Source organism: Talpa europaea (genome assembly GCF_964194135.1).
Source record: "Talpa europaea genome assembly, chromosome: 5".
Lineage (NCBI taxonomy): Eukaryota > Metazoa > Chordata > Mammalia > Eulipotyphla > Talpidae > Talpa > Talpa europaea.
Genome location: NC_140071.1, coordinates 116,009,772 through 116,025,885, shown reverse-complemented (window position 1 = coordinate 116,025,885; position 16,114 = coordinate 116,009,772). Strand labels below are relative to the sequence as shown.

General features: G+C 37.2%; 2 protein-coding genes across 2 annotated transcripts in view; one reads left to right on the top strand and one right to left on the bottom strand.

Annotated features, from left to right (window-relative positions):
- Nucleotides 1-10,553, bottom strand: part of FRYL (FRY like transcription coactivator) — a gene marked incomplete at both ends in the record, with an annotated part of 139,115 nt that extends 128,562 nt beyond the window's left edge. Inside the window, one exon of the mRNA XM_084233592.1 lies at nucleotides 10,481-10,553. Within this exon, the coding sequence (XP_084089718.1) occupies nucleotides 10,481-10,553 (73 nt within the window). The remainder of the gene's footprint in view (nucleotides 1-10,480) is intronic.
- On the top strand, nucleotides 1,087-1,617 carry LOC311171040 (large ribosomal subunit protein bL32m-like; the record flags this gene model as incomplete). The annotated part of the gene is made up of 1 exon (XM_084233594.1): nucleotides 1,087-1,617. The coding sequence occupies one exon, from the start codon at nucleotides 1,087-1,089 to the stop codon at nucleotides 1,615-1,617; it is 531 nt and encodes a 176-aa protein (XP_084089720.1).
- Nucleotides 10,554-16,114: the final 5,561 nt, after the last annotated feature.

Here is a 16,114-nt window from a genome sequence, read left to right as displayed (position 1 = left end):
TTTTCCCAGATAAATAGCCAGATATTCTAACATTATTACTACATAAATCATCCCTTTCCCTCTGGTTGTTACCTATGTTTAATTTTTATTTGGAGATTTTTGAGAAGATTCTCAAATGCTTTACATTAATCCAGCTTATCAACACCTGTATTTACTGAGTTGACTACTATTGAATGAGCCTGATACAATCATTTATTATATTTTGATATAATGTGATTATAGTTATAATGTGTTCCTATTAGAGTTAATTTTCTGATTTAGAAAATATTCTTTGTACTTTTCAAAAATTAACTTTTAAATCTTTTCTCCATTATTTATTCCTCCACATATACTCTGATAACAGTTTTATCTAAAACTTTGGGGTGGGGCCCCGCCATCTGTATGTTTTTGAAAACTCCCTACTGAGATTCTAATCTACAACCACTGTCTTATGCCGTTCTTCTAAAGCAAAACTTCAGGTCTATATAACGATTTTATTTCTACATTGATTTCATTGCAAACAAGTTTTGATATTTAAAAAGTTTTTAAAACACTACAAACAAGGAAACCTACTTATATAGTACCACCAATAATATCCGTCAAGCAATTGAATAAGGGCCTCCCCGGTGGCGCAGCGGTTGAGCGCTGGGTTGCGAAGCTGCCCACAGCCTCTGCAGCGCCAGCTCGGTTCCCGGCTGCTCCCCAGCCACCGGAGGAGGGTCCCACATGGCGCGCAGACCTCTCCTGCCGCCCGCTGCTCCCCTCAGCAGTGTACTTCGGTCCTTCTGCCCGCTCTGGTGAATTCTCTCACCCTCCCGCGCTTCTGACTGTACCCAGTGCTTGTATGTATGTATGTATAAATAAATGAATGAATGAATGAATAAATAAATAAATAAATAAGTGAATAAGTGAGTGAATGAATGAATGAATAAAATTATTAAGGAAAAAAAAGAAAGAAAGAGTTGAATAAATGCAGGTCAGGAGCGAAGCTCTAGGAAGCAAAGTGCAGGATCAACAGAACAATCCAAAAACCTAATTTTAAAAAGTCATATAATGGGTGGAAGCGGAACGCAGCAACGTGATGGGAGCACCCTTCAGGCTACAAAAATGGCCGCCACCTTGCTGGTGCTGGTGGCTTCGCCGTGGTCTGGAGTCCGGGGACTGCTCCGGAACTGTTGGGGACGTTTGCAGCAGAAACTTCAGCAGAGTCAGCCAGGCTTTCGCGGTCCTCCGTGGGGCCCAGCATTAGCAATCCAAGGTCCAGCTATATTTACAGAACCAACCAATGATATCAATGGAAGTGAGGAGATTTCCAGTCTTTCAGAGAGAATCTTTTGGACGGCAGCTCCCAAAAACAGATGCAGCATTGAAGTTAACAGGTGTAGGAGAAGAAACCCACAGAAACTTATTAAAGTTAAGAACAATATAGATGTTTGTCCTGAATGTGGTCACCTGAAACAGAAACATGTCCTTTGTGGCTACTGCTATGAAAAAGTGCGCATGGAGACTGCAGAAATCAGAAGACAGATAGGGAAACAAGAAGGAGGCCCTTTTAAGGCTCCTACTATAGAGACTATGGTGTTGTATACAGGAGAGACACAGACTGAACAAGATCAAGGCAAGAGGATCATTGAATGAAAACAGGAAGCGGCCATCCTGGTTCACCCAGAACTGAGAGCAAAGATGTATGAAGAGGTTTTCTCATAAAACATTTCTTCTGAAAGAAGAAGGTTCCTTATCTTTATCTTCTCGTGCTTGTTTTTAAATCATCAATAGTTCAAAACAGTCTTTAAAGCAGCTAGTTTTGTATGGGTAATTTTAAGAATATATCATTGGTAAGCTCTGTCCATTATTCTGACATTATAATGTGTTAAGTAAACAATTTCCACTACAAAATAATAAAAACAATTTAAAATTCAAAAAAAAAGTCATATAATGATCCCCAGTTACTACTAGAAATTCTGGTGAACTGATTTTTATCTCCAGATTTCAGTCACTTTAATTTGCTCATTGTCCATGTCCCAAAGCACCTATCTCGGAGCCCTATCAGTTCTCTGTCTTTTATTATCGGTGATTTCAACAGGTAAGATTTCAGTGATGTACATTTTTAAACCATCACTGATTTCCCCCTGTGCCCTACATTCTAGATCTAGTCTAGTCATCAAATTCCATCACTGAGGGCCTCCCCAGGTGGCGCAGGTGGTTGAGCGCAGCTCTGTGGAGCTGTCCGTAGCCTCTGCGGCGCCGCTTCAATCCCGGCCAGCAGGCGAAGGTCCCACATGGCGCGGCAGACCTCTCCTGTCTCGCCCGGTGCTCCCCTCAGCAGTGTATTTTGTCAGTCTGCCTGTTCTGTTCCCCGCTCTGTCTCTGGTGAATCCTCTCACCCTCCCACATATCTGGCCTGTACCCTGATTCTTGTATAAATAAACAAATCTTAAAAAAAAAAATTCCATCACTGATGAAAGTAATCCTTTCTTTTTTCTGCATCAATTTTTAAATTCAGATCCTTAGACTATTCTAGGTAGGCTCCTGACAAACATTCCTATAGTTATCCCTGCCCTTTAGCCCATGAAATAACTCCACATAGCAGTCAAATGGCTACATTCTATCTAAGTCATTCCAGGCCCTATATGTCAAACCATGGCAATGCATTGCCTCTGTTCTCTGCAGAAAAAATGCATAGCTCATCTTGCCTTTGAGAATATTACTAAGGCTGTTTTATTGGAATCACTTTCCTGTCTCCCTATAATAAGAATGACTCATTCATGTGTTGCTGCAAATTTTTACATGAAGCTGTTTTTTTCATTTTTTAAGACATTTTTTAGAGCCTGTGTATGGCACAGTAAAATTGACCCCCCACATTGACTTACAAACACAACCTCTTCCATTATCAACATCCCATCCAGAGAGGTGTATTAGCTACAACTGGCGAATCTAAATCTGATGCACATCATTAACATCCAAACTCCCTACTTCCATTAGAGTTCTTTGTGTCCCACATTTTACAGCTTGAACAAATGTATCCACCATCATAGGATCACACAAAGTATCTTCACTGTATCTAAACTCCCTGTGATTTGTCTAGTCAGCCCTCCTACCCACACGCTCCAGCACTCATGTTTGCATCTATTACCTTTTCCAGAATGTCGCTTAGTTGGGAACATACAGTATATAGCCTTTTCACTCAGTAATATGTATTTCAGTTGGCTCTAAAGTCTTTTCATAGCTTGACAGCTCATTTATTTTAGTTCTCAATAACATTCCATTGCCTGGATGTACTACCACAGCTTACTCATCCATTCACCTACCAAAGGACATCTTGGTTGCTTCCAATTTTTGGCAATCATGAATAAAACCACTATAAACATCAGTGAGGCTTATTTTAGACAAAAAGATCTATTTAATGCACCTAATATAAATCTATATTTTGTTAGATTGTTATCATCTTATATGTCAATGGATAGTAAACTCATTCATTTGTTACAAATGCCTTTTCTAACTACTTTCTATATCACATATTAATGAATACAAGGGAAAATACAGCTTCTAAAACAATTCATGTGATTTTCTACCATGAACTACCATTACAGTTATAACTCAATATCCTCTTATAGAAACGGGTCTGAAAATTTGCAGGTGGGCATCTACAGCCTTCCCTATTCTAATGGAAATTCTCCTTTGTAAAAACCCTTAAAACCTTGCTCGTTTTAGCAAAAATTTTAAAATGGGGAAATAGCATTAATAATTAATTAAAAGAACAAAAAATCCTTCACCCTGCAAAAGACTAGCAAAAGATTTATTATCAACATGCTAATGACACTGTAAACAAACAGTTGCTTCCAGAAAAGAACTGTAAGAGTATGGACAGTAATGGAACAAGCCAGAACTCGATGACCTGGGGGCATAACCACTATTAATAGAACAGATACCGGTCTTGTGTATTTAAAATATTTACCAGTCAGTACAGAGAGACAATCAGATCAGTTTCTGGCTGTAAATACCAGCACAGACTTAAGACCACATAATGACTGAATAGGAGCAAACAGGAGGTAATCAGAAATCTAGAAACAGAGGCAGAATGTGGTATCTAAAGACTGTTAACTGGAAGTAAAGTACCATGGAGGTTCAAAAAAAAAAACAACCCAGATGTTATGCTAGCAAACACATATAAGCAAAGTCTAAGAACAGGAAATCTGTGGACATACAGCTAAGGAAGTGGGTTTAATTGCTAAAAAGATATGTCAGCAGAATTTGATTCTGCCCAACTTTTGGTTTTATTTTTAGAGAATTTCATACTTTGAAGAGCAAAGCCAGGTCCCATATTTGGAAGAAATGGAGTACTGAGGGTGTGACAAGTCAAGGCTCAGGAAGGAAGTAATACCAATTGTTAGAAGTAGAGGCTTCTACGCAACAGTGGGAAGTAGCTCAGCCATGGAACTGAAGGCAGGCTGATGCGGAGTAACCTGCACGCGTGAGTGAGGGCTCTCCCAAACCACCTCCCCAGCCAAACACAGGACACAACACAGGTCCTGACCTAAGACTCAGCATGCACATGACTCCAACAGTGATACAAGCAGAAAAGGGCCAGGACACTGTGGGTCTGAAACTTACTGCCGCTATTACATTGACCTTCCTGTATACTCTCAGATGCCTATGGACACTGCGGCCGTTCTTACTAGATTTTCCTGACTTCTAATTTTCTATCTCATTATTAAACTACGTGTTATTATTAAACTCTGTCTTTATTGACCAATGAAGTAACTTAAGTCATAAAATCAAATACCTAGTGAGTTAGATAATCAGCTGTACTTTTTACATGTTTAGTCTCGAAGATAATGTGTCATCTTTGTCAAATGAGATAAATCTAGCTTAAGGAGTTAGAGCACTTTTTATTAAATGGATAAAAGCAGGTCTTTGGTCCCTGACTTAAATGACATGCAAAGCAAAGGACTCCTAATTCAGAAACTATTACAGGTTCACACTATTCATTAAAAAGCACAATGAGTTGGCTTTCTTGTCTAAGCTTCACTTCTTAAAACAGACAGATTTCTCTTGAGGGATGAGAGGGTATTTGGCAATAAACAATAGATAATTCTCTTCCATAATAGTCAACATTAAGTCTCAGTGGATACTGATAATAATGTCAATGAAAACATAAATTACCCTAACAATTTATTTAAAATCTGGTTAAAAACCTCTTTTGCCTCCCATATCTGAGGGATATGGGACCTACTGTTCCTACCTCTTAAATATGTCCCATCTCCATGATTAAATGAGTAAAAAAAAATTTAAAGCACTTAGAATACTCACCCATGTGGTAGGCATTACATGCAATACATGTTTGCTAAATAACAACATTTCTTCAGTTGTTCAACTTTCATCTCACATCTGGTTTACCACAATAGCATCTTATCTCTCTTCATATGAGGCACCTTTCTGTCTTCCTCATTCTTTGCCCCCAATGCATGAAAAATGAAAAGTAATGAAATCATCCCAACCCACTGTCACAAAGTCCATCGGTGGCTACCCATTTATTTTAGGTTTAAGGACTAAAATCTATAACAATGTCTTCAAGGTTCTATAAGATCTGGTCCCTGCCTACCTTTCCAGCTCGTTCCCATTACCCCACCCCCATACCTCTTGCTTTAGCCAAACTATCCTATTGCTTCCACCATATAAGATCTCATTTGTCTACCTGTCCCTCTCCCCAACTGTTAGCTATTTCTTCCTTTACATTTTGTTGAAGTATCACTAGATCATGGAAGCTTTCAATTAAAATATGAAGGATTAAAGGAAGTTAGCTAGATCAAAAGTTTGAGTGGGTTTTTTTGGGGGGGTGTTCTTAGCACACTATATAACTTATTTGAGCCCCAACATACTCATTCATTAAAATATGAAAGCAATTTATCAATTGATGAATGGATAAAATGTGATTATTCCCACAGTGGAGTACTAGTTAGCCATAACAAAGTAATGAAATTCTGATATATAGTACAATGTACATATAATTCATATTCCAATGAACCTTGGAAATATGGTAAATAAAAGACTGTCACTAAAGAATTTCATTTCAAGAAACTCCATTTCAAGAAAATGTCCAGAATAGGCAAATCCAAAGAGATAAAAGGTAAATTAATGAGTATGAGGTTTCTTTCTAGGGTGATGGAAAACTACAATTAGAGAGTGGTGATGGTTGTACAACTCTGTGAATACACTAAAAACTAGTGAACTGCATAGTTAAGTGAGTTTTTACAATGTATGAATTATATCTTAATAAGGGTGTTATTTTAGAAAATAGCAATAATAGTTTTTCTTGGGTTTTCATAATGATTACATGAGATTTAATAAGTGCATATCTATATGTGATTATCCATGTGCATACATGTGTACTGACATACTCATACAGTATGTACTAACCAGTAATACCACAAGCACTTCATAAATGGTATGTATTATTTTAATCAAATAACATTTTCACTGAAATTTAGGTGAATGCATAATTGTGCTTTTGGGGATTGACTTTTACTATTTCTGCAAGACAAAAACTTACTACAGTAATAATGCATCTCTGAGTATTAAAAATTCTCTTGATAAACTTTTTTATTGTGCAAAAATCCAAAATATTTGTACAAATTTAATTTCTTGCTATACCATCCCTTAGTCACATTTTAATTCATAAAATTACAGTAAAAACAAGTTAATTTCTTTGATATCTGTAAAAAAACTACATTTTGGGGAAACATTAGCTGTCATGTTTGCAAAATAAATTCTATATGTTAATATTTACAGGAGGCATTATACTGATGGTAGATGCATCTGTGGCCTTAATTAACATTGCAGCTACTTAACTGGAAGGATCTCTTGCCTTGTCTTATCAATTTTAGGGATCTAAGCCAATCTTTTAAATGATAACATCCTCACTACACAGCTGGTTTAACAGAATGTTCCTGATTCAGTTTTTAAAGAGAAGTAATGCCTAAAAGTGTTGGCACCAAGACAAAATCCTGAATTTAGGCCATATGAATGTCACTTCATTGTTACTGAAAGAAATAAGCTCAACTATAATCAAACTTCCGCAGCACTGCATTCACATTCTGCCAGCTAAGCAGGCCTTGAAACTAGAGGACCTCTAGCAATTAATAGAACAAGAGGCATTTAACTTGTGAATATCATAGCAAGTGCATCTTATAAACATGAAACATTATAACTGACGATAAAGTATTGTAACATACACTGCTATTGTATTAGGTTCAATCACAAAATTCAGACTATTTCCTTTGGAAGGATGGAGCAGCATTTGAAATACATAATTTAATGAAAAGCTATTTTCCTTTTTAAGAAAAGACTACTCATACATCACAATTTTCTGTTTTCAAGAAATTCACTGAATAGAACTTGGTGAAACGTTAATACTTTGAAATCACTAAGGTGTCATTTTATGCATCCCTGCTTCAGAAACTGCTCCCCTGAGAGACATCACTAGCTTTACAGTCATTATATAGCATAACAGGGATCATATGTAGCCCCCACCAACCTTCTTTCCTATTATTAATCCTTTTCAACAAAAGACAGCATTCTAAACTTTATCTTAGTTGCCAGCACATATACCAAAACATTGAGTATACAAATAAGAACAAAAACACAATCACTTTGTGTCTTCATCCCCCTACACCTCCTAGCTCATTCAAGTAACAGAGAAAGACATGGGGAAGGGGAGAGAATAGAAATAATGATACAATGATGCTAAAAGTAAAAAACACAACAGGTAAAGCATTACCAGTATTAAGTATAAGACTCAAGAAGGACAGATTTTCAAGCTGAATAAGAAATCACTGTGAAGCAGAATGAGCAGGGGGTGGGGGGGTGCTTTTCAAGTAAGGGCAACAGCAAACACAAAGGCATAGCATGCTGTAGGAACTGGGTAATATGACAAGAGAGGAGATTAACAAAATGAGCAGGACCTAGATGATAAAAGGTTTCATCCCATAGGGATGGAAAGATCATTAAATAAGAAGAGATACTTGAAGAGGGGAAATTTAGAAGGACCCTTGGCAGCAATAAAGAAGATGCAAACAGGGCAAAAAGGAAAAGTAATCCACGTGATAATGAAGAAAGAGATCAGAACTAAGACAAGAGAGTAGCTGCGGCAAATGGGGGAGACTAAAGAAATTTCAGAAGGCAGAATAACAGATTTTGATAAATGACTGAAGGGGCAAGGAGTGAGGACGAGAGAAGCGTGGACTCACTTATGGTTAATGGCAATGTTGTCTACACCATGGGGAACATCCTATCACTCAAAACTAAACTCCAATTCCTTCCCCTTTAAGTCTTCTCTGCCCCCCTGTGGGTCAACATAGCGTCTCCATCTCTGCACTCTATGTTCTTTTTATGTGGAACATTTGGTAAGACATAATGCATATGCAGCAGCTCTGATTTAACTTCTTTACTATTAACTTTTCCTTGTCTATTTGTCTCTGTGTGACTTAACTAGAAAACCCCTTATGAACAAAGGTAGCATCTATTTGTTACAGAACAGTATATACTCAATAGATGTTGGTTGATTCAAGTGTTGGTAAATAAAGAAACATCCCAAGAAAGAGACAGACAACTACTGACCTTTTCTAAAGTCTCAAAAATATTTCTTATCCTCTTTCTTTTAAACACAATAGGGCTAAGTGAAGACAAAAAAAAAAAAAAAAACCATCCACAGATGCTGGTGAAACAGACATTCTCTGACTTTCCAGGCTTAAGGGCAAACTTGGTTAGGGCTTGATTGACTAATGAGAACTGTAATTTCTTTCAATATTATCCGATTGTTTTACAACTATAAAAACACCTTCAAGAGATATATATATATACTATGGGTGCCTAAGGGCAAAGAGATGCCCACAAACTCAATCACCGTATTACTTATAGCTAACAATAAAGGTTTTACAAACATCTGTTCTGGGGTCACTCTGGATTCAAGAATATGCTTTTATGAGATTGAACTGAGATTGGTTACAGGGTTCATGCAAAGGCATATACAAATATTTACATGGTCACAAAACAAGATGACCACAGAGTTCACAATTATCTATGAAAATCTAACTTTACAAAACAAGCATCTGTGATATAATCTAATACATTGTTCCTCCATTACAGCTATGTTCTTCACATAAAACTGCCACTATTTTTTAAAAAGGACAAGGTGAAGAAGGAAGAACAGCTAATGAAGGGAGAAAAGGAAAAGAATGACAGATTAGAAATCATAGTCTGGTTATTTTGGTGAAAAATGTATTCTGTTGCCTTTTTAAGTAGTAAAAGTAATTTAGGTAGTCAGTAATTATAGTTCTCCCGATATTTTAACACATAAAAGTTCCTAGAACTAAGATGATTTCCTGCCATCTGGCAACACAGTATCTCCATATGGAAGAATTACTTACAGATCAAACTTAAAAGAAATAGAGATTGTAAATGCAATGTACTTGGCAAAACACAGATCTCCGATATGGCTTTATCTTAAGAGGTTTTTCCGATATCAACATCTGGCCTTTTATATTATTTGCTTGTAAAACAAAACTACATTAAATAAAGAGTTATCTAGAAATATTAAATTTAGCCTCTCATATTTTATTCATTAGTTTTTTCTGGCACCGGCAGCACAGTTAGGAGCAAGAACAACTGGGTTCTAATTCCAGTTCTTTGCCACTGTATGACCTTGGAAAAGTCACAGTTTTTCTATACTTGAATTTTCTTTGGACAAAACATACATTATAATACAGCATCTCTGCTTGCTTTCTTCACTAGTTTGGCATCTTATTAGCAGTATAATTTTACCAATAAGAAAAACCATAGTAATAATTTCTATAAGTACTTAGAGATCCTCAAAGAAAAGTACATGGCAATTACTGGAAATAGTGAACAAAACCATTATTTCCGCCAAGTCAATATATTAAGAAGGGAGTTAATAGCTCTATGACATTAGTTGTACCGACTGAACCTGAACTTTGAACGATAGCATCCCAAACATTCTTTATCAGAAAATCTGCTACATATGAAAAATATTCATTGTAACTTTCATTACAAGAACAAGGGAAAGTTATGATCATTTCATAAAATCATTTCATGCTTTTCATAGCTGATGTTGCTTCAAACAAACATTCTATGCTAAGAGAACTGTGGAATAGTACTGACATCCGATAACCCTGCAGAGATCGGGCTATTTGTCATTCTTTTTCCCTATTTTTGACCAGCTGAGAAAAACTTTGCCAGAATGACACAAATTAATAAGAAAATCAAGGCTGGTAAATTTTATTCAAAGAATATTTAACTATCACTATTACAACTGCCCGACTGTGCACATCTGTATTTTCTATGTATCTTACTGATTGCCATTCAAGAAAATATTCATTTTATTTTCAACAGCTTTTATTCTACTTGGATCAGTCTAAAGAATTAGCATGCAAGGAATGGCAATGATAAAATCTTAGCATTTCTCCAGGTAAGCATAGATACTTACAGCTGCTGCTCCAGGACTTTAACAAGGACTTTATGCTAATTTCAAAAAATACAGAATCCTGTAGACTCAACATTGTGTCCCAACTGGCTGTCAGAGCAGCAGCAGCGGCAGCGGCGGCAACGGCAGCAGCTTTGTTGATCTATCTCTGAGCTGCTGTCCCTTCTCTCACAGGCAGCAGAGTTTTGGCCCACAGTGCCTTGGCTTCATTACCATGCAGTCTCGCAGTGACGCACAACTATAGTGGAAATGCTGCTGAATGCAGATGCACTAGCCAGTGAATCAAGGCTTACAAGTTTATTGTAAGTGCCCTGAAGGACATCCTCGCCCTTCTTTATGTAGCCATACACGTGGCTACAATTATCTCCTGTTAATGCTCCTGTTATCACTTTACATGAGCTGTGTCTCCAGCAGCTTTCAGTATAGTTGCCAGTGCTAGGAAGCAGACAAGGGTAGAGCTCTGCCCTTGGATGCCAACTTTTCTAAGGACCTTTGCGATTTAAAAAAAAAATGAATTAGGAGCTAGCAAAAAATCTTTAGATCTCTTCCCTTAGTAGCTGAGCAAAATTTTAAAAATAGGTGGTATTTACCCACTCCAGTATCAGTTTTCTTTAAGTGAGCTGAGCAGTCAGTTCTTTCCATTTCTCTACACATTCAGGTGCAAGCAGGGATTTTCTCAGCATGCTTATGATGATGCAGTTTATTGCCTCACTTAACCCACCTTAGGGAACACCGGCTAATGGAATGAGAAGATGATGCAATGAACACAGTGGCTGTGCCTCCATCAGCCCTCTAAAACTGCCCAGCTCAGGACCAAGTTTCCTCTGCTGCACACAACTTATTCAAAAAAGAGAACTTTATTAGCATGGGATTGTTTTAGAGCATAGGATCCTCCATTCTGAATACAGCATATAATTCCCCAAACATCTAAAGTATCAATGGACAATGAGAAATCCTCTAGTCAAATACAACATATATTTTAAAAACTTTACTCTATGGAAACTATTCTAAAACTAGGAATTCACTTCTATACAAAGTCATAGAAAATTTTTACAATCATACCCAACAAATAATATTTTGTGTTATTACCAAAAGCAAGATATCTTGCCCTCATTATCAGTATGCTATGATTTTGAAGGTCAAGGGGGCAAGTGTCTTTCCACATGTAGCAATACATTTACATCGATTCATCTCTGCTACTGTATCCTTTAAATATTACGAGGAATATATAAATTCAATGATCAAAATAAGTGAATGAACTCATTCATGACCAAATGACTACATACTTTACTAAAAGTGCAAAGAACATCCTTCCATGTAGAATTGTCATACACTCAGGGAGAAGCCAGTCGCATCACTAGCACATATTCAGCAGAACAGCATTGTTGGGAGTGTCATTTAAATCTTGCATTTCTTCAGAGCAGTCCAAGATCTGAAATAAGTCTGGGGCATTCCCATACCTGAACAGGCCCAAAAACTAACCTCAAACCAAGACCACAAAAGCCAATAACCATACAGAACCCCAATATCACATCACCATTGTTTGGGCACAACTTGATCAGAGACATCTCAGGATCCATTAAAGCAAGGTTCCACTGGCTCAATGGAACACAAATGCTACAAGGTTCTACATGAAAAAGGCACTCCACAGTCTAAAACCACTACCTTGTACCTTGACAATGTGTATCAACAAACAAAAAAGGATCTGAGTTTCACCCAAACTGGTTTAATTTTTCTTTTTAATTTAAGAATTTCTCAAGGTGATTTAACAGCACAACCTTCATTTCATCAAACCACTATTAACAAACTGAGGGAATAAGCTGAGCTAGATCCAAATAAACGATACCATTCAATGTTCTAAGACTCAGTGGAACCATGTCAACAACTAGACAAGTGAAGGGGCATACACCCAGATATTTTGCCCTTTTTTTCCCTACCCCTATTGCACTAACTCTATTAGTCTCATGCAGATTAAAAACTACTTAATATTATTTGGTTATAATGTGCCACCAAAGTAATCAAGGTTAACTACTAATAAATCTTTATAAACTATAATAAGCATAGCTAACGGCCACATAGAACTTCACAGTAAAACTTTTGTGGGGTATGAGTTAAATAGTAAATGATCTTCTCACAACCTTAAAATAAAGTATTTCCTTCCAAATTCCAGTGTTATCTATATAATCCAAAAGAATAAATCAGAACCCAAAGTTTCTACTAAAACTAATTAGTGTGTTAAGATAGACAGATTAGATAGATACACAGGCAAACCCAAAGTAAGCCAACGGTTTCTTTGAGACACTGATATATAACCAATTTTCAGGACTTACTCTACAAATTCCATTTTTTATCAGGACTTCTTTGAAGATAGAGGATGGGTTGAAAATGGCACTTTCCATTTATATGCGGGATAATTCGATAGTTTTATTTGGACAGAGACTGGGGTCTGACTTTTATTCTAAAATGTATAGAAAATAGGGCCTCCCAGGTGGCGCAGTGGGTTGAGCGCAGCGCTGTGAAGCTGTCTGCAGCCTCTGCAGTGCAGGTTCGATTCTCAGCCAGCCAGGGAGATACCCACATGGCGCGGCACACCTCTCCTGTCGTGCCCACTGCTCCCCTCAGCAGTGTATTTTGGTCCACCTTCCTGTTCTGCTCCCCACTATCTAGTGTGAATCCTAGTGAATCCTCTCACCCTCCTGTGCCTCTGGCCTGTACCCCAGTTCTTGTATAAAAATAAATAAATCTAAAAAGAATGTCTTCTTTTAAAAAAATTAAAATGTACAGAAAATGAGTAGTGTTACTATTTCAATTTGTAATTACAACCTTAACAAAGGTTAATGTAAAGGAAATTATTTCCTTTCTAACCCTTCCCAAACTTTCATCACCCACATCACTGAATTGTTAAGTAAAACTATATATGCACCCAACAATCTTTGAGAAAACCAGGGCAGAGTTCCACTATATTCTGAATGTTTTCTCAACCCCTCAGTTACTTACTAATTTTATTTTTAAATTACATACACAATACTCCATTCTTCAAATGACTTTCTATCTTTACCCCACCAATTAATCAAAGAAATAATGCATAGCCTAGAATTTACTGTAAGCTTGCCAAAAACCTAGAATTTATTGTAAGCTTGTCAAAATGTCAGCTTGTTTTATTCTTTCTATAAATTCAGAATTCTCCAAATTGTATCATACATATATACTTCTTATCTCATCACCATAAAAAGCCACAGGAATCATTTCTTAATGACATATCTGATAAAGCAGAAAAATCTATTTGCAATAATTTCCTTCAACTATAGCTCTCTTTACCTTTTAGATGATAATATATTTAAAAATGCTTCCAGGGCCTCCCTGGTGGCACAAGGGGTTAAGACACAACCTATGAAGCTACTGGCAGCCACTGCAGTATGAGTTCGATCCCCGGCCTGGGAGGAGACCCACATGGCACAGCAGACCTCTCCTGTCTCGCCTGCTGCTCCCCTCAGCAGTGTGTTTCAGCACATCTGCCTGTTCTGTTCCCCACTCTGTCTCTGGTGAATCCTCTCACCCCCACACCTTGGGCCTATACCCCAGTTCTGGTATGCATAAATAAATAAATCTTTTAAAAATGCTTCCAAAAGGATAAGATTTTAAAATATTTTAAAGAAATTCACAATTCAATATTACCAGCCCTTACCAAGGTCCTCCTGGCAGGATCAGATACTATAAAGCAGTATATACAAAAGATAACCGTGGCAGTTCGCTTGCCCTCAAGGAGTTACAAAGTAGACTTCCCTGTTAAGCTGGGAAAGTAGACTTTCCCAACTTCAATTTAATTCTATGCCCTTTTCATTGGCATTTTAAAACCAATGAAAACTTTCATGAAATTAGTTACTTGCTTTACATTTCCAAGTAGATGGCAGACATTCCAATATACTGAAAGTTTAAGTACGGTGAAAAATTCCCTGTAAATGCAATGAAAACACTGCCATTTAGATTCAGGATCTGAACAAAATGTTCCTCAATATACAATGAGGTATGGATTTAACAAAAATACCATATTATACAGGTCATGGGACTAAAATGTTCTACCTATCCAAAAGGAAGTAAAATTCTTTAACAACTGGTTCTTAGAGAGAAAAGTACAAATACTTTGATTAATCCTCACACTAATTAAATAGCTCAGATATTGTCAAACTGTTATCCATAACCACCACTATAAAAAAAATAGAAATTCAGCAAATTTTTCTATATAAAATGCCAAATTTCCCTATCATTCCTAGAGCCTTCGACAGCCATAGACCTGAGCCATAGACCTCAGTCTCTTGAAAAAGTCTTCATCTTTTCTGGTGCTTAGAAAAAAGATTGAAAAGGCTTTAGATCTTTTCTTTCCATGGAAGGCAATATGCTCTCAGGTCTTTAAGGTAATTAACATCACAGCTGAAATTCGAAAAAAGAAAAGAACAGTTGTGAAAAAAAGCATTTCACATTTTGCTTTAAAATCTCATTAAATAATACAATGAATCATTAGCAGTAATTACCCATAACTCTAATAGTAGTTAATATTTATTTCTAACCATCCTTGCTTCTATTTACTTTTTTCTATATTTGCCAAATTTTTGATAACAAATTTGTGGGGCACTTGGAAAAATGACTGATTTTAAAGTTACAGCACAAAATATTTAAGATAAGCCTAGACCATCTTGCAGTGCCATAAAGTGGGGAAGGAATCAAAAAGAAAATACAATGTCGGTACTTCAAAACGACATAGGAGCCAAATGACCAGTTTCCAATTGCCAAAGTTGTTACAATTTGAGCAACAAAATAAACAATGTAGTTTTGGAATATAACCCAGATTATAAAATAAATACCGATTAATCCATAATATGATTAAATAAATAAGTAAATAAGGGAGATGAATCTCATGTTGTACAGAAAAGGGCTAACCCAGCAGGCTTGACCACCATCCTTTGAAAGTCTTGGTGACAAGGTTTTATCCCCTGGCTAGCACCCAACAACTTAGATTTGAAAAGGGTCTGACTACTCACTGAGCTGTTAAGAGTGATCCACTAAGCCTAAGCTGTTTATATGAACAATATAGTTTAAGTTGAAATCTACTTTCCTTCAAAGAGTCTAAAGTTTGGGCATGTGACAGGCAGGAGACGCTAATGTGATCGGTCATAATAAAAATCCTGGGCACCTGGGCCTCCCGGGTGGCTCAAGGGGTTAAGCACCACATTATGAAGCAAACCGCAGCCTCTGCAGCACGAGTTCAATCCCCAGCTGGCCAGGGAGCTACCCACATAGCAAAGCAGACCTCTCCTGTCTCACCCACTGCTCCCCTAGCAGTGTGTTTCAGTCAGTCCACCTGTTCTGTTCCCCACTCTGTCTCTGGTGAATCCTCTCATGCCCCGCGTCTCTGGCCTGTACCCCAGCTCTTGTATGCATAAATAAATAAATCTTTTTTTTTTTTTAAAAAAGTCCTGGGCACCTATGGATGGTTTCATTCATCTGAGGAATATAAAGAACCAAAAAAATATACACAGGCAATATTCTATAGGAATGACTCTTGAACTCGGCGAAAGAATTTAATGGTTAGTTACCACAGGGAATAGGGAGAGGGATAAGAGGTTGAGGGAGGGAAGTAGA